The 24722-nt window shown below is 42.2% G+C and overlaps 1 protein-coding gene across 5 annotated transcripts in view; it reads left to right on the plus strand.

Moving 5' to 3' along the window:
• The first annotated feature begins 626 nt into the window (after positions 1-626).
• ZBTB44 (zinc finger and BTB domain containing 44) overlaps positions 627-24722 on the plus strand; it is a 28655-nt gene continuing 4559 nt past the window's right edge. Inside the window, exons 1-3 of one of the 5 annotated variants that reach the window (XM_033172434.1) lie at positions 627-692; positions 15211-16278; positions 23084-23168. In XM_033172434.1, the coding sequence (XP_033028325.1) occupies positions 15261-16278; positions 23084-23168 (1103 nt within the window). In that variant the 5' untranslated portion in view covers positions 627-692; positions 15211-15260. Of the gene's footprint in view, positions 693-8812; positions 8829-15210; positions 16279-23083; positions 23169-24722 lie in introns of those variants that run through there. The other 4 variants (XM_033172431.1, XM_033172433.1, XM_033172432.1 and 1 more) reach the window with 4 other exon arrangements.

Below are 24722 nucleotides of genomic sequence, written 5' to 3' on the forward strand. Positions count from 1 at the left end.
CCCCCCTCCCCAATCTCCAGTTTTGGCCCCGCCCTCCGCGACCACCGCTCGTGGCCCCGCCCACTGCTCTCCGCCAACCCTCCCTCCTCCCGCTTCACAACAGCCGCCGCCACCGCGTTGCATTGTGGGACACAAACAAAGTGCCCGGCTAGGCTAGGCTAGGTTAGGCTGGCTGGCTGGCGTGGAGGGAGGGAGGCAGGAGGGCGGGGGGAGGAGGAGGAGGAGAGCTGTTCGAGCGCCTGGGCCCCGCGCGCGCGCCAGCCGCCCAGCCAGCGCGTGAGTGGCCCCGCGACGACGCCTCCTCTAAGATCAACCCCCTCCCCTCCGCCGCTTCACCCCCGGCCACCTGAGAGCGCCTGCGTAAGGGCGCGCGGGCCTCGCTTGCTCTCCCTCCCCCTCCCTCCCCCTTTTTATTATTTTGACGCCCGCAGCGCGAGCCCAGAAGAACCAACGGCTGAGGGGGCTAGTGGCGGCGACGGTGGCCGCCATGGCCCAGCACGGGCCTAGACGCGGGCCCAGATAAGGGGGTGGAGGAGGAGGCGCCGCCGTCGCCGCCTCTGGGCCCGGGGAAGGGTACGGAAAAGGAAAGCTCGGCCTCACACACATATATTTATATATACAGAAAGTATATATTTATATACATATATACACACACCGACTGGGCCAGGAGGAGAGGGCCTCGCCAATTGCAGGTAATGGGGACTTAAAAGAGGTTGGCGGGGGTCGGTGGGTGGGTTTGGGATTCGGGAGGAGGAGGAGGAGGGGCGGATGGAGGGAAACACAGAAGCAAGCCCCGCCCCTTCGTTGCACTTACCCCGCCCCTTCTCTAACCCCCACCTGCGCGCTCTGTGACCCTCCTCGGCTGGTACCCCTCGGCATCCCCATGTCCCCGCTCGCCTCTTTCCTGCGTGAGATTTTCCCGCCCTGTCGCTTTCCGTCTGCTGTTTGTGATTTATTTACTTGGGTTTTAGGTAAGGGGAAGGCCCCCCACTCCGCCAGAATGTAATGGGAAACAAAAAGAAAGGAGCCACGTGGGGGGGAATAAGCAAATTTGGATACATTCGTGTGTATTGCATGGTTGCACACAAACACAGCCTATAAATATGACTGCCTCACCAGCATTTATTCACGTTTTTTTAATTCTTATTATTTATTAAAAATGCATACAAGCTTTTCCCATGCCAATAATTCCCAACAATAACAATAAGTCTACTCACCATTTCCTAAAACCAGGCATCTGTTCAGTTCATTCCTGATAGTGGCTTTGCCTCTTTTTCTTGCTCCCCCTTAGTTCCTTACCCATTAACTGTTGAATAGACCAGCCTTTGCTCAACCTGGTGCTCTCCAGTTGTACAGTAGTTGGATTTCTGCTCCTGTCAGCCCTGGCCAGCATCGCAAATGGTCAAGGATGATGGGAATTGGAGTCCAGCAACATCTGGAGGGCAACAGGTTATGTCACCCCATAACAGATTTCTCATTGGGCCCTATTGTACTTACGCTTCTATTTTAAAAAGCTGATTTTATACCTCTTTCTACCTCATATCTTTTCTTAATGGCTAATTTTATTTACACTGATGTAGATCTCATTTGCTAATCCACAACATAGGTATCTGTCACCTGTTGACAATGTAAGACTTTTAAAAATACATCTTCTGTTCTTAAAACCTCACTCTTTGTGCAGCAATTCTTACATAATTTCTTCAAACTCCATTTCCTTTACATATTGACTTCTATCACTTTCTTTAAATATGTCACAGTGTCCAGCAGACCTTTAGGCAGACATTTTGGGGTAATGGAAGTTTATAGAATATAAGGGAAAGGCAACATAAGATTTTTTTAAAAAAACTGGAACACTGGAGGTTAATAGAAGGCTTTCACTTACTTATTTAGTAGAATAGTGACTGCGTAGACATTAGTTTAAAAACAAGCAAGTAAAAACCCAGAAGATTCTGGGAAGTACCTAATCTGTTGCTCCTGTACAATCATTTCCTATGTAACTCTCTCCCTCATTCCCTTCAAGTTACTTCTTTCCCTAGCTGTCTTTTCTTAACACCATCTCAATTCTCTCCTTCATCAACATTACTCTATTAAGGTATAGCTTTGTTTCCCTTTTTTCTCTCTTCGTACAAACTGGGACATCTCACTACAGAAGGTTGATTATTATTATTATTTTAGTCAGTCAGTGACTATTTGTTGTAAGGTGTTTAATTTTTGCATGTACCTCTAGATAAACTACCATAAGCCAGCTGACGTTATTGAACTTGTGTAGAGATAGCTTGGTATCAGATCCCAGCTCTGACGGGATGGTCTTGGATGAGATTCTGTTTCTGCTCACCTGTAGTCTGCTTTACAAGATTATTGTGAGAAAGTAAGGATTCTAATCTATGCAGCATTATCCTTTGTGAAGTTAGGCATGTGGATTCTCATTAAAATCAGTAGGCATAAGCTTGTCAAACTGCATTGGATTTTAGCCTTGATTTATAATACTGTAAAAGAACAGTTGAAGGAATTGGGTATGTTTAATCTGGAGAAGAGAAGACTGAGGATAGGACAGCCACCTTCAAATATCTGAAGGGCTGTCACATGGAAGATGGAGAAAGGTTGTTTTTTCCTGTTTCAGATGGTAGGACCTGAACAAGTGCATTCAAGTTACAAGAAAAGAGATCCTGACTAAACATCGGGAATAATTTTCTGACAGTAAGAGCTGTTTGACTGTGGAACAGACTGCCTTGGAAGGTGGTGGACACTCCTTCATTGGAGCCTTTTAAGCAGAGGAGGGATGGCCATCTATCATGGGTACTTTAGTTCCTGCATTGCAGGGGGTTGGACTAGATTACCCTCAGGGACATTGGCTGCTTGAAGTAAAATCTGAATTTATTTCACCAGATTCTAACAACCATTGTTGTGTTTAAATGATCTTTCATCCAAGGAGAAGGCACAGGTGGACTAAGAAATGGTGTACAGTGGTACCTCCAGTTGCGGATGGGATCCGTTCTGGAGGTCTGGCCGTATCCCGAAGTTTCCGCAACCGGAGGTGCCGCTTCTGTGCATGCACGTGGTGTGTAGAGCGCTTCTGCGAGAGCGGCAAAACCTGGAAGAATACTTCTGGGTTTGCCGCTTTCACAACCCAAAGGTAAGCCGAGGGTCTGCTGTGTAGACTTTTCTTCCTAAAGATGATTGCAAATATGACTGGCCACATTGTGGTAATTGATAAAAAATAGGGACTTGCTTTCTCCTCTGTAGTTCACACCTTTCCCAGTGAACACAGTTTGTTGTCCAGTACCAAATTGGTAATTCACAAGGAAAGAAATGTGCATGTGCAGTTTTTCTTTACCTTTTTGTTACTTCAGGTGGTAAGATAATGGAGCGTACATTCTGGAGAAATGTGCTGGTAAACAGGAGAAGGTTTTGACCATAGTGCTGCAGGTTATAAGTTCAAATCACGGTTATTCTCAGGGTTTACCTATGTCTATGCTTGCCTGCAGTTTGGGAAAGGTATAGAATGCTCAACTTGCTCAAGGTAGCATGTGTGTTTACATGTAACATTGTATGGATAAGCCTCTGTGTGCTTGAGTGAAGCAGTGCTTTTGTATCTCCACCCACCCTCTTCATCCTCCCACATGCCCAGGATGGTTTACCACAAACTGCGGTTAGTTAAGCAAGCCAGCTTTATAATTCATGATTTGGAGCAGGTTGTCTAGCAACTAACCATTGCTTGTTGTAAACCACAATTCCCAATTTGTGTGTAATGCTAAGCCAAACTAACTTGGTAGAAGCCCTCCTCCCAGCCACGTGTGAGGAGAAGGGCTCAAGCTCAAGCTTGGCTCAAATTTGTAAAGGCTTGTCCTCATAGCACTAAACTATGGTTTAGCATTATGTGCATATTAGGCCAGCTGTAAGCATTTGATATGACTGCTTAACATTCTGGGGCATATTTGCATCAGGAAATGTCCTATTGCGGGATAAATTTCAAGGTTGGAGCTAAAGTGGGAAACAGTTAATCCACACCTGACTTTGTTTCACAACCCAAATATTTCTCTTCCTATATGCCTGTTCATTTGTGTTCTTCCTCCAAGAAGGAAGCAGGGGTGATGTTCTTGGTCTCACAACAAACCTGTGCAGTAAGTTGGACTGAGAGATGGAAATTAGATGCTGGCAGCTCAATGAGTTTCACAGTTAACAAGTATTTAATTCAAGATGAGAAACTCAGGTGTCATTGTTTATTCTCAAACCACTACATCACACTGGCTTAAAATTATCATGGAAGCAAGGGAAATAGTGTACATAGTGTAGTGGCTATAGAGACGAGTTACAAATCAGGAGGTCCCTGGTTCATTTATACCCTCTGCCATGAAATGGTTAGGTGGCATACACACACAGCTTCAGTCCCATCCCGTCCCCATCTGTAATATCAAGAGGGAGAATATACTGATCAACCTTGCAGGGTTGTAAAAACTAGATAATGCATGTGAAGCACTTTGAACAATTAAAAGGGCTATACACATCTACTGGTGGTATAACTCTGAAGCTTATCGTGGTAGAAACAATTCAGGTAGTAGTAGTATTTTGGGATGCATACCTTGTTAGTTGGTAGTCTTGTGCATTTGTATTCAGAATTATTCTAGAAGTTGTTAGACTGAATGAAAAGTAAATAAATAGTGCTCTAATTAATAGTTCCATATATCAACTTTGTGATCAATGCAATTAATCCACTGCTTAGCAGCTAAGAACTTACTTCTGGTGAAACTCTAAGGTACTTAGTTCTCTAAGATTTGGGATAAAATTTGACGGTAATTATTGCTTGCTTTTATGTAGATAGTGCAGGTTATATAAAAGTAAGTTTCTGTCCCTTTTCTGGAAAGTAGCCCATCCATCTAGTACTGCTACAAAAAGTAGAAAGGCACCTGTACCAAACTGAAGTGGACAGCTCTCTTCTTATCTCGCTGTGGCTTTGTGCGGCAGGCCTGTTGTCTGTGCCAAACAGTTCCCAAAGCAGACAGGTGTGTAAAACTGCAAACCTCAGAATGTTTACCAGGACTCCCGCTGGTCTTGGTAAGAATAACCTTTTCCTAAATGCATTTACCTGAAAGTAGGTTTCCATGTGATGAAATTAGAGCAGGTACTGCTTGAGCAGAAATAGGCAGCTTGCTCAGCTATTTAAAGTGGACCCAATCTGCTTATTTCAAGTATTAATCTAAATTGAATATGAAAGCTATTATTCTCAGCAACAAGCTACAGTTGGTAGAGGTGTTTCTTTTAATCATTCAGTTGTTCCCATTAGACAGCAACATCCCAGTTGTTCTTTCCCCAAAACCTCAATATAGTACACTAAAATCACTTAACTCCAGTTTAGTGTCTAGCAGCCAGCAGTTATAGCATAACTCCGTAGCTACAGAAGGAAGAAGAGCAAGTGAAAGGGATTTGGGAGCTCATGCCAAGTTGATTGTCCTCGTTTGAAGTATCATATCACATTTGAAGGCTTTTATAATTTGACATTCAAGAAACTTCAGTTTGAGATAGTAACATGAAGTAGCTGCCATATTAATGATCAAATGAAATTTACCAGCCTGTTGAAGTTGCCCTTCAAAACAAGTTACCCAGTTTTGGATCTTATATGGTGCTTCTCCCCACACCACCCTCCACCCCTAGGTTAGAGTTAGACAAAGCTGGATCTTGTTTTTGGAAAGTTAAATATCTAGCCTGCTTTAGTCGATCTGTTTGGGTGAAATAACAAAGGTTTTATGTTCAGTCGTGTATATTATGAGTCTTGGAAATAACTTAACAAAAGTTACTAGCCTACAAAAAGCCACCCTATTGATGTACCTTAATATGAGCCACTTTTTTTTTAAAAGGAATCTAATCTTAAACTTTATAATACATACATTTTTTCTGGGTTTGCAAAGTTAAGAAAAAAGTTCCATAGTGGGAGGAGGGGATGTGGGGCCTTTTCACCATAATAAACTTCAAATAAAGATACTTTGCATAAGAGGCCACAGTTACCTGGATTCCTTCCCCAGATTCTAATTGACAAAAAAAACAAAACAGTAATTCTTTTTGTGCAAACTGGCAGTTATATTCAGTAAAATGTATGACTTCACAGATGAACATGAGACCACAAGTGATTTGCAGTGCTAGAGCTTAGCCCATGTTGTTGTTTGTTTGTTTGTTTATTCGTTTAGTTGTGTCTGACTCTTCATGAACCCATGGACCAGAGCACACCAGACACTCCTGTCTTCCACTGCTTCCTGCAGTTTGGTCAGACTCATGTTGGTAGCTTCGAGAACACTGTCCAACCATCTCTCCTAACATCAGGGTCTTTTCCAGGGAGTCCCTTCTCATGAGGTGGCCAAAGTATTGGAGCCTCAACTTCAGGATCTGTCCTTCCAGTGAACACTCAGGGCTGATTTCCTTCAGAATGGATAGGTTTGATCTTCTTGCAGTCCATGGGACTCTCAAGAGTCTCCAGCACCAGAATTCAAAAGCATCAATTCTTTGGTGATCAGCCTTCTTTATGGTCCAGCTCTCACTTCCATACATCACTACTGGAAAAACCATAGCTTTAACTATACGGACCTTTGTTGGTAAGATGATGTCTCTGCTTTTTATGATGCTGTGTAGGTTTGTCATTGCTTTTCTTCCAAGAAGCAGGCGTCTTTTAATTGCGGGACTGCTGTCACCATCTGCAGTGATCATGGATCCCAAGAAAGTAAAATCTCTCACTGCCTCCATTTCTTCCCCTTCTATTTGCCAGGAGGTGATGGGACCAGTAGCCATGACCTTAGTTTTTTTGATGTTGAGCTTCAGACCATATTTTGTGGTCTCCTCTTTCACCCTCATTAAAAGGTTCTTTAATTCCTCCTCACTTTCTGCCAGCAAGGTTGTGTCATCAGCATATCTGAGGTTGTGCTGGTGTAGTGGTTAAGAGCGGTAGTCTCGTAATCTGGTGAACCGGGTTTGCGTCTCCGCTCCTCCACATGCAGCTGCTGGGTTACCGTGGGCTAGTCACACTTCTTTGAAGTCTCTCAGCCCCACTTACCTCACAGAGTGTTTGTTGTGGGGGAGGAAGGGAAAGTTGAATGTTAGCTGCTTTGAGACTCCCTAGGGTAGTGATAAAGCGGGATATCAAATCCAAACTCCTCCTCCTCTTCTTCTTCTTCTTCCGGCAATCATAATTCCGGCTTGGGATTCATCCAGTCCAGCCTTTCGCATGATGAATTCTGCATTTAAGTTAAATAAGCAGGGAGAGAAAATATACAGCCTTGTCGTACTCCTTTCCCAATTTTGAACCAATCAGTTGTTCCATAGTCAGTTCTAACTGTAGCTTCTTGTCCCACATAGAGATTTCTCAGGAGACAGATGAGGTGATCAGGCACTCCCATTTCTTTAAGAACTTGCCATGGTTTGCTGTGGTCGACACAGTCAAATGCTTTTGTGTAGTCAATGAAGCAGAAGTAGATGTTTTTCTGGAACTCTCTAGCTTTCTCCATAATCCAGCGCATGTTCACAATTTGGTCTCTGGTTCCTCTGCCCCTTCGAAATCCAGCTTGCACTTCTGGGAGTGCTCGGTCCACATACTGCTTAAGCCTGCCTTGTAGAATTTTAAGCATAACCTTGCTAGCGTGTGAAATGAGCGCAATTGTGTGGTAGTTGGAGCATTCTTTGGCACTGCCCTTCTTTGGGATTGGGATGTAGACTGATCTTCTCCAATCCTCTGGCCACTGCTGAGTTTTCCAAACTTTCTGGCATATTGAGTGTAGCACCTTAACAGCATCATCTTTTAAAATTTCAAATAGTTCAGCTGGAATATCATCACTTCCACTGGCCTTGTTATTAGCAGTGCTTTCTAAGGCCTGTTTGACTTCACTCTCCAGGATGTCTGGCTCAAGGTCAGCAACCACACTACCTGGGGTATATGAGACCTCCATATCTTTCTGGTATAATTCCTCTGTGTATTCTTGCCACCTCTTCTTGATGTCTTCTGCTTCTGTTAGGTTCTTTCCACTTTTGTCCTTTATTATGGTAATCTTTGTACAAAATGATCCTTTCATATCTCCAATTTTCTTGAACAAATCTCTGGTTTTTCCCATTCTGTTGTTTCCCTCTATTTCTTTGCATTGCTTGTTTAAGAAGGCCCTCTTGTTAGCCCATGTACATTGAAGTAATACGTTGATGTCTCTGAGCATTAGTAAACTGCCTTTTTCTTTTGTGGTTCTTCTTCCCCCACTGCCATTCTGTGCTTTACAATAAGCAGTCTTGCACAGCCCTCAGATAAGTTCCATGCAAAAGCAGTTTCCAGGCTATTTCTTTTAAGGCGTCTGCCACAATTGCAAATAGCTAATTAAAGCTCACTTGTCACCTTTCCCTATGGCTCAGGGCAAGAAAAAGGTAAATAGATGCAAGAGCTCCTTCCAGAGACAAATACACACCCAAAACTGCAGCCAAATCTGCCAACTCAGTCATTATCTTCATTTGCCAGGTCTTGATTCACACATGAAAAACAAACACAGCAGAGCAACACATCTGAACTCGGCAGTTTTTCTAAGGCAGTCTAGTTATGTTGATGTGTCCCATCAGTTCTGCAGTAGTAGGGGGACAAAACTGGGGGGGGGGGTCTCTAAAGATACTGTTTTATTCAGACAATTGACTAAAAATTGACTTGATTTAGAAAGGGTGAGGACAATGCCAGGTACTTGTCTTGTTTAAACTTGAGCAAGATTCCTGAAAGTCATTTCCTTTTACACAAGTGGCTTACCGGTACATAAGTTGAATGGATGGGTTAACAAATGCATACACACCTTGAACATCTGAGCACAGAAGCACAAAAACAGGTAACAGTGGGAAGCTGCAGGGGAGAAAAACCACTTTTGGCAAGATAACTTTTCAGAGGCACAAATAAGAAAAAGTGAAAAGTTTTGGGGGGAAATTAAAAGCTTCATAAGAAAAAATTAAGTCAAATAACTGCTGCAATTTACAGGTCAATAGATAATTTTAGAGGCTGGACTTAATGGTCTCACTAGGGGAGATTGAGATCCTTGTATGTTGCTCCACTTGTGAAGAAGACAACTGATATATTCGTTCTCTCCTGTTGTAAATCCATGCTTTACAACTATTTCTTGATTTCTGATATGTTAGATCAAAAACAAAACCCATACTTGCCAAGCTTGGTTTTTTTTAAAAAGAAAATTCTATAGGGCATGAGTTTTCATTTTAAACTCACTTAAATCATAACACCATCTAGAGTAGACCAATAGTCTCAGACTTTTTCAGATGCAAGACCTCCCTTTAACCCAAATGTGCATTTGGGGATCCATTTCTTAGCCTTCTACCAGCAGTACTGGTAGAATAAAATGAGCATCTGTAACCCTCCCATGCTTGGCTGGCTACCGCCTGAGTATAAACATATTATAGAAATAATATGATAGGAAGTTTGGCAACCATCATCAGTCCTGGTGGGGCACAGGTGCTAACATGGGGGTTGTCCCCCAAAATCTTGCTGGTCATTTTCCTGCTTCCCCCCTCCCCCCAGCTGTTGGACCCTAGACTTTGACCTCGGGTTCCAGCCATAGCTGCATGATAACAGAGCTACTGCGAAATTACTACCCAAGTAATCCACTTGAAATGAAAATGCACACTGTCTTTTATGTATTTCATACAGGAGTGAATCTGGGTGTCTGCCACACATATTGTTTCTGCAATACAGTAGCAAGGTCACACTGATAACAGCCTCTTACTCTTGTCATTTGCATTAAATTTATGTATTAAGTAAAAAATGAATGTTTGAAAATATAGTTGTGGAGCATACTTTTAAAAAATTGAAGCTTGTCTCAGTTGAAGCAACCCTTCAGTTTTCTACGTCTGTGAAGCTTAAAGTTAAAGCTCACAGTTGAAAGGTGCAGATCTTTCAGTCACAGGTTTTGAGCAAAAAAAAAAAAAGCTTTCTCCTTTCAAAGATACTGTGGACTGGAATGGAGCAGGATAAATCTAATAAATGCAAATGAAGGATAGCTAACTTTACCATTACTACCAGGCTTGCTACTGAATAAGTATGCTCATATTCTATTGAGCTCAACTGGGGCTTACTTCCAGGTAAGTGAGCGTAGGATTGCAGCTTCTCATGATACTGTTGAAGAGTTAAGTGTTTTTATAAGGTTTAATTGAATATCCTAATGTATTGCTGCTCCTTAACCTACTTACATTTAGGGATATTTATTTTGGAACTTGTCTTTGAAAATGAACTGGTTCTATTTGCAGCCTAAAGAGGTAAACAGGATTCTTGGAGAGGTACAGCCATCAACTTACATGCTTGAGCCTTGCCCTTCTTGCATAATAGCAGCTAGCCATATAGGGGATAGACTGCCTGGGTTCAGGAAAATGTTGTCGTTGTAAGAGGGAGTGCTTCTGCCTACTTTGAAGGAGGCAGTTGGAACAACTGCTCCTCTTAAGAATTATAACAACTCTGGACCCCAAGGGGTATAACAGCTGTCAGCCCATCACAAATAATCCCCTTTTGGGGTAAAGTGCTTGAGTGAGTGAAGACTGTGTAACTAGGGTCTCTTGGTTCAGGAGACCCTTCTGGTCTGATCTTCTGGTCTAGGAGTGTGGAACCTAACTCATCAGGCCATAGTCCCTTGTGATGCAACCTTTTGAGGTATAGCAAAGGTGGATGTAGTCAGACACCACTCTCCATTTAGACAATCAAGAGTTATTGCCACAAATCAAGGACATATTCTAGCCAGGCAAAAGCACTAGAGGAAGGCACAGAGACCAGTGAATGATATGGCCTGGGAGAGTGTGACTTGGGCAGATTTCTGAGCGCTGGGTAGACAGGGTTGAGGTTCCACACACCCCTGCTCTAGACCCATTTCAATATGATTTCAGGCCTGGTTTTGACATGGAAACTGCTTTTGTCATTTAATGGATGACCTAAACTGCAAGATAGGGGGAGTGTGACCATATTGATTCTTCTCAACTTCTCAGCAGCTTTTTATTCCATCAACCATGGTATCTTCCTGGACTGACTAGGCAGGGTGAGAGCGTAGTGATGTAGTATTCCAATCCAATCTGCATGGCTTGTACCAAAGGTCTTGCAAGTTGCCACTTGTCCGCCATGTTATTTAACACCTTTTTGAAATCAGTGTGAGAGGGGTTTGCAGTTAGGTGTCTTCAGTATGCTGATGTCTGTGTTTCGTAAAGGTAAAGGACCCCTGGCAGTTAAGTCCAGTCGCAAACGACTGGGGTTGTGGCGCTCATCTCGCTTTAATGGCTGAGGGAGCTGGCATTTGTCCGCAGACAGTTTTTCCGGGTCATGTGGCTAGCATGACTAAGCCGCTTCTGGCGAAACCAGAGCAGTGCACGGAAACACTCTTAATGAGATACAGTTATTTCAGAATAAAGGTAAAGGGAACTCTGACCATTAGGTCCAGTCACGGACGACTCTGGGGTTGAGGCGCTCATCTCGCTTTCAGAATAGAGGAGCAGAATTTAGCTGAGGCGATCCATTGGGAGCATACTACTAGTTCTGAGAAACGTATGCTACTTGTTTGTTCTCCTGTTCAATTCAGGATGCTAGTTTTAACCCTTTAAAGCACTTCATGGCATGAAACCCAGGTACCTTACAGACCAGTATTGAAAGAAGATTGTACTTTACTGCTATGTTGTTTTAATTGTATTATTTGTTACATTGGTTTTAATTGTTTTGTTTTGTTTGTTTTGTTTCCATTGTATAATTATATTCGAATATAACTGTATATTCGAAGAGCAATATCCACATGCGTTAAATAAAGTAAATCCTTCTAACTTCTGTAGGACATTGTGCAGGGTTGCATGCAAGCTCCCAGGAGCTATTGAGCTTTATTTTGGGTAGCACAGCGTTGGAATGTTCATACTTATAAGTTATCTTTCAGATAAGACTGTCTTAAGAAGTTGACCTGAGATGCCCATTCTAGTATAAGGAGACTGTTGTGCTATATTTAGAATTCCATGAGTATTATTGAAAGCAGCAAGATTTGAAAAACGGTTGTGGCCTCATCTCTTGTGATTTGTTCACTTGGTCTAGAAATACTACTGGAGTGATAGCCATCTTGCCGGGCTAAAGTTTCTGAAGAGTAGTGTGCTTTTTGTTTAAAGATTTGTTGTCATTGCCCTTAGATGCAACTGTCATAATCATCCTGCCAAGTTGCAGTGAGTGGGCAGGATTATTCTTTTCTGCTAGGTTAGAGTCTAAAAGCTGTGGCTGATTAAAGAGCCAAGGATGTGGACCTCCGGTTGGGTTTGCAAGTTTCTGACATGGGGCTAAGGCAGAAAGTCAAAGGTTGAATATACCGTATTTTTTGCTCCATAAGACGCACTTTTTTCCTCCTGAAAAGTAAGGGGAAATGCCTGTGCGTCTTATGGAGCGAATGGTGGTCCCTGGAGCTGAATTGCCCAGGGGCCAAAAGCAGATTGTGCCTTTTATTTTACAAAGAGAAAGGGGAGTGTTGAAAGGACCCCGCTCAGCAGCTGATCAGCAAGAGATCGGGAGAGAGATAAGAGTCCCTGCTCCCTTTCAGCCACGCCCTCCTTTGTTGAATGTGCTGCAGAGGGAGGTTGTTTGTTTCCCCAGGACATGTGACTGGCTGATTAGATTATCTGTCTGCAAACAGTAGAAATGGCTCCCTTAAGATTTTTTTCAGAAATGTGAGTTAAACCCCATAAAAATGGGGCTTTTCCTCTTTGCTTTTCCCCCTTTGCAAAAAAAGCTGCAAAACCTTTAGCTGATCCTAAAAAAAACAAAAACCAGGGCTTTTCCCTTTGCAAAAAAGCTGCAAAACCTTTAGCTGATCCTTAAAAAACAAAAAACAAAAAAAACCCAGGGCTTTTCCCTTTGCAAAAAAGCTGCAAAACCTTTAGCTGATCCTAAAAAAGGCCTTTTGCCTTTGCAAAAACAGCTGCAAAACTTTTAGCTGATCCTTAAAAAAAACAAAAAAAAAAACCACCCAGGGCTTTTAGAGGAGGAAAACCAGAAAAATATTTTTCCCCTTGTTTCCTCCTCTAAAAATGAGGTGCGCCCTATGGTCCAGTGCGTCCAATGGAGCGAAAAATACGGTACTTCAGTAGGGTTAAAGGCTCTGCTTACTAGCGCTTTCAAGTGCTGTGCACCTCAGCATTTATATATTAAAACCAGTAGCCTCACAGGAGTGTACCAATGTCCCACAAAACCATAATCATTCTATTGTAATTAGTTAGTTGCCTTAAACTTAACACAACTTAATAGATTACTGCAAGAAAGTTGGGAAGGGAAGGTCGGGTTACCATTTAGGGTAAGAATGATGAGAAGACCCATCATGTTGGAAAAATAAAGAAAAGCTGTTGGCTACATCCAGCCACTCAGTTGTACTGTGGCTTGTTTGATTAAATTGCAGTTGAGATTTAAAGCCACTGCCACATCATTCCCATGACTACAGGTGCATTCCAGACCCTGATTTGTGCCAGGGTGTGTGTGTGTGTTGGATTGGACAGAAATTTCCCCCCAGCCAGTCCTGCTAGACACTACAGAGTGCTATCAGTGTCACTCCGCCAGTGTGGAGCTCCCTGTACACCTGTCAAGTGATCAGATTAGTAGAAGTGCTTCCAGTGGGTTCCCAGGTAGCAGAAACCCCTGAAATGAGGAATTCAGAGGAGCCCATGACCCATTGTATACCAATCCAGCATTGGGCCTGATGGGGAAATTAGAAGGAAGGATTTTTTAAAGATCAGTTTATAATCAGTAATATTTTGGACTTACTGAAGTTGAGTTTATGTTGGCTAATAGATATTCAGAACCTTTGTCTTCTTGCAGACAGTTTCATTCAAAAGATGTGTTGTGCTTAATTCTTTTTTTCTAAATGGGGCACAATTTCATTCTAAATCCATATAGCCGATCTAGTACGTCTCTGCCTTGTTATATTGTTAGCATTTCCTTCATAATTTTTAGCTATTGAAGTAGATGAACCATGTGATCTCCATAATGCTATTCAGTTGATTTTGTGCTCCAGAAGACAAATTATTTTCTCTTGAAGTAATTTGCAATATGATGAGTGAGAAAGCAGGAACAAGACAGGAAAATGAGGTCAAAATTGGCTGTTTTTCAATAGAGTGATGAGTAATTTACCAGGACAACTAGACTGCTACTAAAATGAAGTTTTAGTTATTATCCTGTAAAATGCATGGTAGATGCCAGGCTTCTTCCGTAATCTTATACTTTTAGCCACACTGGTGCTAGTCTTGCATTTAGATGCAAATTTTTGCTTTGTTGATACAGTAATTAATCTTTATTTTTTTAAAAAACAAAAAAAAACCCTGCAATGATAATGCAATTCTGTGCATGTTTACTTAGAAGTAAATCCTTTTGTGTTCAGGTGGGTTTAAGCCCAGTAAAGTATACATTTCATTGCAACCTGAGTCACCAAACAAATCCTTCTCTGCCACATTCTTATGAGCTGAACTATCATAGATCCTGATACCTTGTCCCTCCTTTTGCCCTGTCCAGCTCCTATTCAAACCCTAATGAAACGCCTCAGTTTTTAAGAACTTGCTGTTAAGAACAATCCTTACTCTATACTGCCAAAGTTAGTGGCCCGGCTTGGATGTACAACTAAACCATAGTTTAGTGTTCAGAGAATGAACTTAATTGAGTCTCAGGTGCAAACACCCCCCCAAAAAAAGCCCTCTAGCATAACTATGAGAAGGAGATTGAAAATACCCACTTTTTAGTTCATATTGAACTGGGAACTGAAGTTAATTTAAAATATTGTTTATTGAAATGGGCCATGATCAGAAACTGTGGTTGGAGCTTGGCTTCTTTTCAATAAACTTCAGTAACCTCAACCTATGGATTCCAGTTGCCGTCTTGCAGCCACACCCAAGAAAAGAATGGGGAGCACTTGAACCTGAAGCTCAGGCAGGCTTGTTTCCATAACATATTAAACCGTGGTCAGTAATTTATCCTCCGCTCTCAACCAACAGTAATGTAGAATTTCAGCTTCATACTGTCATTTGGAGTTTGCAGCAAACCAGCAGAATAGTTTCTCCTTTGTAGCAGCATAGAAATAAATTACTGACTGGGACATTCCTATGGAGTTGGACTTGAACACATAGTAATAGCAGATTTTCTGATGAATTCCCAAGCACTGAACTTTTTTCATAGTAACTGTGAGACAGCATTAATTTCACTGTTAACTTTTTATTTTCTAGGTGCATTTTGATCTCTTGCATTGTGGATCATAGCAAAAATCAGAGGAAAAATGGGCGTCAAAACATTTACCCACAATTCCCCTGCACACAGCCAGGAGATGCTTGGGAAGCTTAACATGCTGCGTAATGATGGACACTTCTGCGACATCACCATTCGTGTCCAAGACAAAATCTTCAGAGCACACAAGGTGGTACTGGCAGCCTGCAGTGACTTCTTCCGTTCCAAATTGGTTGGCCAAGCAGAGGATGACGGCAAAAGTGTACTTGACCTGCATCACGTGACAGTGACTGGGTTCATGCCTCTTCTGGAATATGCATACACAGCAACATTGTCTATTAACACAGAAAATATTATTGATGTCTTGGCCGCAGCCAGCTATATGCAAATGTTCAGTGTTGCTAGCACGTGTTCCGAGTTCATGAAGTCGAGCATTTTGTGGAACACTCCTAGTAGCCAGCAAGAAAAGGTGCTAGATACAGGACAGGAAAACAGTGCAAATTGCAACTTTACCTCTCGAGATGGCAGCCTTTCTCCAGTTTCCTCTGAATGCAGTGTAGTGGAAAGAACCATTCCTGTTTGCAGAGAGTCACGACGGAAACGTAAAAGCTACATAGTCATGTCACCAGAAAGTCCACTTAAATGTAGCACTCAGACAAACTCACCACAGGTTCTGAATCCTTCAGCTTCCTATGCAGAGTCTAGAAGTCACCCTGTAGACTCTTCTTTAGCTTTTCCTTGGACTTTCCCTTTTGGAATCGACCGAAGACTTCAGTCAGAGAAGGTGAAGCAAGTAGAAAATTCTCGGACTCTAGAAGTGCCTGGTCCATCTGAAGCAGCTAGAAGAATTGCTGATTATGTGACTTGTGAGAGCACAAAGGCCAGCTCACCTCTGGTCATTGAAGAAGATGTGCGTGTTAAAGTGGAAAGGTTAAGCGACGAGGAAGTCCATGAGGAAGTATCGCAGCCTGTCAGTGCATCCCAAAGTTCTCTGAGTGATCAACAGACGGTTCCAGGAAGTGAACAAGTTCAGGAGGACCTCTTGATCAGCCCACAGTCATCATCTATAGGTACAATCACTCTATATGTTTTGTTGTGGTTTTATTGGATATTGTTGGATTCTGTGTGCAAAGGCTTCATCTTGTTATGTAAATATTTCGAATAATAGAGTGACACTTTTTTTCAAACAAGCTCTAAAGGCTCTTCTATAAATGCTATCTAATAGTGCTGACTGCTTTTCTTTGCTCCTCAACCATTTTGTTTGGTCTAAATAGTGTGAAGTCCCTTTCATGGGCTTTGCAACTCAGCGTTGAATCTTCTCTCTTGCAACTTAAACCTCTCATTTATAGATTGATTCTAAGCACATTTACCCAGAAGTAAATGCTTTTCGTGGGAATTTTTTATCCTCTCTGTAAGTTGCTTAGGATATTTCTTGTAAAAATAAAACCATAGTGGACTCAAGTATAAGTAAATCCCATTGAATTCTATGGGTCTTACACCCTAGGAAGTGTGCTTATGATTATGCCCTTACAGCCTGGGGGGGGGGGGGGGTGACTAGTCTCTCTGCCTTGATCCTTTCAGGGAGGAAATGTCTGAGCCGGCCAGTCATGCTACTTCAACTGCATTGTTGCTTTAAGGAAGCAGGAACAGTTTTCCAGTGGCACATGCCTCAACATATTTCTGTTGCTATTTTTGCATCATGCTTTGAATAGCTCTTATGTTGACATTCTATATTGGTAGCATTTCTGCTCAAATTAAATTGCTTCACCTACTAGACTTTTTGCAGACTTTAGCAGTTGTGAATCTTCTTTGAATTGAAGGCACACAAATGTGAATGTGTTATTCATTATCTTACTAGACACTTTATAACTAATCTGCCAGAAATGTGAGAATGTGGTTTATAAATTAATGGGGGAGACAGTGTTCTTTCCCCCCCTGGCAGCTTTCCTTTAGCAAGAAGCTGGTTCACTTGACTGATGTAATCTGACCCATGCCCTTAAACACATGGAAGTGGGAGTACAGGGAAGAAGTTGCCAGTGACATGTGATCAGTTATGAAAAATCATTACATGAAAAGCATGGAATATAGTTTATTGCATCACTTAAAGGAAAACAGAGGCTTCAGCAGACAAAAAAACCCCCCACCTGAAATCAACGTCAAGGAGAAACAGCAACTTTAAGAGGTGTGTTACCTTGCCAGCCTAAAAGATCTACAATCTGATCTAAAACTCTGCAGGTGCTCTGGATACATATAAGCCCACAAGGGTACCAGCATCTAAAGGGTTTCTCCTGTCTGGTGTCACAGGCAGTTCTTCATGTCCCCAGAGTCTGTCCCACATCAAAATGAATGGGGTAGTCCTTGTTGATGCTGGAATTCCATTGGTACAGCAAGTAGCTGCTGTAGCAGATGGTCAAACTTTATTCAGTTTTCTTGGGAATTTGGAGGTATAATCCCAGATATTTGAGTAGGGGGAGGCAATAGTAGCCACGGCTACTTCAAAAATCAACGTGTATCTAGCTTAAATTATGGCATGAGGCATACTTGTTTGCCTCATCTGTTTCAGTGATGGGCTGTATGTCAGGTGTGTACTTGAGTTTTGTTTGTTTTAGTTCATTCCTGCATTGGGGGGGGGGGCCTGCAGTAATGTCTGCTTTGTGACTTCTGTTCCTCTATTGCTCCATTTTCTTACCAGTCCTGTAAGATGGGATTTCAAGGAGAAGCTGGTGGTCTGGGGCACTGTTCAAGGTTCAGGCCCTCAGGATTTTCTTCTGACGTTCTGACGTTCTTCTGACGTTCTTCAGAACAGGCCCCTTGCTGGCTGCCATTAGTAACTACACAAGGCACCAGCAAACAGAATGTTCTCTGCAGGGTGGCTGTCTTTGGAGTCTTTGAAGATGAGGGGTGCAGTCCACCAGGAGATTCACAATCCCCTATGAAATAAATACTGTTTACGCAGCTCACATAACTTCATTTCAGTGGGTTTCCTGCCCAAGAAGTAGATTGCATTTTGATTATTCTTGCTTGACTGCACTGTTCCTTACTTGAGATTCCCCACTTCTAGAATAAAGATCATCAGAGAGAGGCAGGCAGCAATCCTAAGAGAGCATGTGTCTCTGATGCTTCTCTGGTTAATCTGTTTACTGATCCGTTTCCACATCATGCATTGTGGTTTACCGGGGGCAGGGGGCATACAGAAATTATATTTGCCAAATATTTTCAGTAAGATACTTTTTAAAAACACAATTTTAGAGTAGCACTGTGTCACTAAACTAAAAGTTTAAACTTACGATCATTTCCTTTTTTGGCTGGGATATTATTGCATGCTTGGCACAGAAGTAACTAGATGCCACAGAAGTAACGGTGCAACAGCACTTTTCCCCCTGGCACTGTTGGGCCCGCCCTCACTTAAATATAGTGCACCTACCTAACAGAACACCAATTCTACGAATTCCTACAAGCCACCCCAGATTATCTTGTGGGGGACTTGTGTGAGGGAAAACTTAATAATTTGGAATCAGGCAGGATTTGATCAAATAAACAAGAAAGATTTTAACAAAGGAAGTTTATGACACAAAGTGGGTAAAACATAGGATACTTCAGGTTATAATGTTATTTCACTTTAGTTCTTTCTCAGTTGTTGCACAGCTGTTGCCGCTTAATACTTTGGTTCTTAAACAAGGTGGTACTTCCTGTCAGTTACACACCCTTTTGACAACCCTATTCCTGAGGTACTCCAGGTAACAGACCCAAGGGATCACCACACCCCTCTTAACTGGTTTGGGAGTATTCTCTTTTTGTAGAAGAATCTCCCCTCCTGACTGGAATGAGACCTAAGTAGACTGTATCTTTCCAGCTTCTACTTCTCCTTGGCTCAGCCTCAGCCTCCTAGTTAATTCCTGGCAGATTACTCTTACAGGACACCACACACTGTCCTTCACACTAAGCACAGAGACTCCTTTCTCTAGCTTTTGATATATTCCTCAGAGTGGATGCTTCTTCCTAGAATCAACTCTCTCTCCTCTCCCTCCCTATCTCCCAACCTCCAAACTGTCTCTCCAAAACCTCTCCTTTTCAACTCCCTCTCCTGGAACTCCAGCCAATCAGAAGCTGCCGTTCATTAACCATTTGCTGGCAGGGAAAAAAGAAAAAGAAAACACTTAGTGAACCAACCTGCCCAGCAAAATCAAACTTTTCGTCACACATTCTTGACCAGCGTTTGCAGGCACATGCATATAAATCCGCACCTTACATCTTTACTGGAGACTACTGCACGCCACAGAAGTTTTTGTACTAGATACAGTCGTTCTGTAAATATCAATATTGCTTTGCTTATTTGGGGGAAATTAACAGAAACCAATATATGCCAATATTATCTTGCCTGCTTTGGGGAAAGAGCAAGAAGCACTCAATTTATTATGATTAGAAAATTCATACAAAATAACTGGCAGTGAGTAAAATGGCCTTGAAGCTTTAAACAGAGCTGATACAGTGTTACAGAATGGGAAAGATCATTGGTTTAATGTGAAACAAAACATAGGCCACCCTAGCCCACTTTGCCTTGGCCATAAGCTTAATTAATAGTATTGAGATAGCAGAGGAAGGCTAATGGTTGGGGAATTACCTTTATATTGAGGTTTGAGGCAGACATTTAGGAACCCAGCTGAACTGTGTGTATTTTTCATAGCTAGTTTATAGGAAGGAAGGCAATATGAGGAAAGATTTTGCAGAGTTCAGAGAAAAGGAGAAGGAAACAATATTGGGGACCTCATTTCCGATCCATTTAAGTAGATCTGGGTGCATAATCAGACTTAACACAGACATATCCCTCACTGGATTGAGAATTGTAGACAGAATTGTATCAAAGTGAAGATGCAGTCTTATCTGCACTGTGTCGTTTTGGACGGCATGAACATTTTACAGTGGTGCCTCGCAAGACGAAATTAATTCGTTCTGCGAGTGCTGTCGTATAGCGAATTTTTCGTCTTGCAAAGCACCAACGGGGGAATAGCGGTTTGACGGGGGGGAAATCAGAATTTTTTTTGTCTTGCGAGGCAAGCCCATTGAAAAATTTGTCTTGCGAGACATCCTTTCGCTAGCGAATGCCTTTCGTCTAGCGAGTTTTTCGTCTGGCGAGGTATTCGTCTAGTGAGGTACCACTGTATTGTGTATTTGAATGGTAATCCCCATCCACATTATTGTGCAACTTACTGCATATGTGCATTTTATTTGCATTTGATTAGAGCTGGAAGGTGGCCATTGGCAGCATCTGCCAGATTTTTCACTTATAATTGTGAAGGTGACTACAGAGCTAATCTGTGCTGCTTAATAGTTTCAATTTTGTTTAATAAATGGATTTAAAAATCAAGCAAATGTTTACATACATGCAGACGTTTTCAATATATGAAGTACATACAGTGGACCCTCTGGATACGAATTTAATTCATTCTGGGGGTTTGTACTTACCCCGAAAACTCCGTATCTGGAGGTACCACTTCTGTGCATGCGCACGGCGCAATAGAGCGCTTCTGTGCATGCGGCGAAACCCAGAAGTATAAACTTCCGGGTTTGCCATGTTTGTAACTCGAAATTACGTTACCTGAAGTTAACGTAACCCGAGGTGCCACTGTATAATTAACATTTATGTTGTTTTTATTTGTTTATGCTTGCAGCCTAGAGCTTGCTCTATGAATCTGCTGTTTTATATAATCACAATCTGAATAAGTTGTTAAAACTATGCTAACTATATGAATGTACAAAGCCATTGTTTTATTTTCTTAACAACTTACAATTCTTAACATGTGATCTTCACTTAGAGATCTTGTACCATTTAAATGGCTTTGTAGACTTAAGTGCTGACTCAGAAATAAGCCCCACACAGTTTGATGGGCCTTCCTGGTATTTTTAGGATCACAGCCTCAGCTTAATAATGAGCCAGCCAGGAGCTGACGCTTTAAGAATGGTGGACATGGTCTGGCCAAGAAAAGTAGGCATACAAAATTTATCAAACTCAGAAATCAATGTCTAAGCATCGTCTTTCCAAAGCCACACTTGCTATCAATAGTGATGTTCTCTAATAAGTGTTTTCCATAAAAGAACATTAAATCACATAATCTCTAATATGATTGAATAAAATTGCTGTTCCTTTTTCTGTTTTGAATATTTATGATATACTACAATTATGATTTGGGAGATACAAAGAATTAAATGTAGACTGAGTAAAACAAGTACCGTATTTTACGTTCCATAAGGCGCACTTTTTCCCTCCTAAAAAGGAAGGGAAAATCCCTGTGTGCCTTATGGAGCGAAGGCTTCGCTCCCGTGGCCTCCCCCCATCCCCCACCGCATTTGGCGGGAGGTGGGGAGAGGCAGCAGTGATGTTGCTGGATCGTGCCAGTACCTCTGTTCGCCGAAAGAAGCTTCTTTTGGCGAACGGAGGTGCTGGGCATGATCCAGCAACATCTCCGCTGCCTCCCCCTACCTCCCACCGAACGCGGCGGGGGATGGGGGGAGGCAGTGGGAAGCGATGGGGATGTTGCTGGATGGTGTCAGCACCTCCGTTCGCCAAAATAAGATTCTTTTGGCGAACGGAGGTGCTGTGCACAATCCAGCATCATCTCTGCTGCCTCCTCCCGCGGAACGCGGTGGGGGATGGGGGGAGACAGCGGGAAGCAAAGGGGATGTTGCAGGCATGACCTAGCAACATCCCCTTCGCTTCCCACTGCCTCCCCTATCCCCCACCGCGTTCAGCGGGAGGTGGGGGGAGGTAGCTGCGATGCCTGCTTTTGGGATCAGTGGGCGGCAGGGAGGTTGGTGGAGGATTTCCTCCACCACCCCATGCGCTGCCCGCTGATCCCAAAAGCAGGCTTGTGGGATCGGTGCAAGGCGCGGGGTGGTGAAGAAAACAGCGGGGATGCTGCTGCTTTTTCCACCACCCTGCGCCCCGCATGCCGATGCAAAAAGCAGGCTCATCCCCTCCTGCTTTAAAGCGACATGGGGAGCAGGGAAGAAATGGAACGTTCTCCCCTTATCCCCATGTCCCTTTAAAGCAAGCGGGGATGAGCCACTGTGAAGGGAGAAGGGGCTCCCCCTCCAGCGCCCCCTCCCTGCCTTTTAGAGGAGGAAAACCAGGAAAATATTTTTCCTGGTTTTTCCCCTTTAAAAAACAGGTGCCTCTTGTGGTCTGGAGCACCTTATGGACCGAAAAATACGGTATTTGCCTCTGTGTATAGTAGTGTTCTAAACTTACTGCATAGAAAACAGGTCATTGTGTTTAGGTTGCTTGGGAGTGTATTGTGCACACAACAAATCATGTTTGGGGAGGCCACAGTTAGAAGAGGGAGCTTGTGAGAAAAAGATGGGGACTTCAGAGGCTACTTTAGTTGGGCACTTGGTCTTTGCATCTTTCTGCATGCATTGCACCGTTTAACATGTCAGTTCGATATCCCTCTCAAGGTATTTTCTACTTAAATCTGAGTTGATAGATTAATTTACAGCTAAATAAGTAGTATAATTGGTTTATTTTACAGAAAAACACTTTTAACTTTCTCTTTACAAGCAGGTCCAAAATAAAAGCAAGATAGAAAGCTTAATACAAGTCCAACCATATCAGTACCTAGGGCAGATAAAAATAACAGAACATGGATAGGTAGTTCCCAGACCCCTGGGCCCTAAATCAAACAGATTGTGTGTCTCAAAATAACAGACTAAAATCACATTCTTATTATTGAACTATTTATTAAGCCATCCTTGCAATCATTGGCTTTTGAAATGTGGGATTGAAGTAGTAAAGTTTTTACGGAGCTGATTATATATCTTGGTGCATACATGCTTCCATTAAACTGAAGATTAATGTATGTTGTTTCTTTAACTGCCTAGGTTCAATAGATGAAGGGGTCACTGAGGGATTGCCAACACTCCAGAGTACTTCTGGTGGTAACGTTCATGCAGATGATGATGACCGGTACGTACCCACACAGTGTGAGAAGTGTTCTGTAGGGCCTAGGACAGTGTTTTTCAACCACTGTTCCGTGGCACACTAGTGTGCCGCGAGATGTTGCCTGGTGTGCCGTGGGAAACATTGAAAAATTCAAGAGAATTACTTTATATATAGTCAATATAGGCACAGAGTTAAATTTTTTAACATTTTCTAATGGTGGTGTGCCTCGTGATTTTTTTCATGAAACAAGTGTGCCTTTGCCCAAAAAAGGTTGAAAAACACTGGCCTAGGATGCTGTGAGCCTACACACATGTATACAATTTCTGTGCAGAGTAAGATACAGTTCATATCTAATGGATCACATGATTTAGAAAGGCTGTGAATGTTAGTGCTTGATTATGTGCTGAAATGGTTCTGAGGTTGAGATTTTAACTAAAGAGGAGAGGAGGGGTATTGTTATTATTTATTGTATTATTATTATTTGTATCCTGCCTCTTCTCCAGACTGGGACTTAAGGCAGCTTACAGAATTTAAAACAACACATAAAATACAAAAAGCTAAAAACATACGGTATAAAAGATAATTGTTAAAGAGTTATTAAACTATAATAGAATTAAAGCCATATTTTTTTAAAAAAAATATTAAAATACAGATAATAAAAACAGCATGGCACTGTTAAAATCCTTTCCTTTAAGGGGAAAAAAATTCCCAGAAGCCTTCCAGAATAAAACAGTGTGGTAGTCGTTTTGGACCCAGAATGTCAAATTTCTTTTAGTCAGAAAGCTTGCTGGGTAACCTTGGATCAGACACCAATTTTCAGCCTAACCTAACTCCCTTGTTACACCATGGAGGAAAGGTGATTGAATACTAAAGTCATAACCAATTGCATGTACTAATTACCATTATCATTGTATCAACAGTTCTTATGCCAATCTTCAACCTTGGTTGAGGCTGGCAGGAAAACCTTCAGCTGGGGTGTAGGGGGAAGGAGTGTGCAGTCTCAGAACTATCAGTCTCTTACTGTATGATCGTCTACTTTTGGTTTTATTTGGTACTGGTAGTTTCATTTCGTATTTTTATCTATTTTGTACTGCATTGATTCTATATAAAATCAGTGGGTACAAATTCATAAATAATCTTAACAGCATGGTGAGGTAAGTCACTGCTGTTCTGGCTTGTACAAGGCCACCCGAGCAATTCAGATGAGAGGTGGGATTTAAGCCTGGTTCTCGGTCCAGACACTGCAGCCACACTCTTGTTTTTACTAACCCATCACAAATGTAACCAGTTTTCTGAAAGGCTTACTTTAGCAATGATTCAGTTGCAAATTCACTGTGACATTATTTTAATGCAAATTATTCATTTTCATGCATTGACTACCAGCATGCTGTTCATCAGTTTCCATAAGAATTCCACTGCAGCCAAAACAGTACTTTAGGAGATTGAGGGATTTAATACAGTTTAGCAGAATGAACTTCAGTTTTGCTTCTGAATTTGTTGTTGAGGTTTTGCTGTTGTTTTTATATACATTCATATTTGCGTTTAGGTATTTCACATTTTTCTCCTTGATCTCCCTCT

The sequence above is a fragment of the Lacerta agilis genome, chromosome 15 (assembly GCF_009819535.1).
Source record: "Lacerta agilis isolate rLacAgi1 chromosome 15, rLacAgi1.pri, whole genome shotgun sequence".
Classification (NCBI taxonomy): domain Eukaryota; kingdom Metazoa; phylum Chordata; class Lepidosauria; order Squamata; family Lacertidae; genus Lacerta; species Lacerta agilis.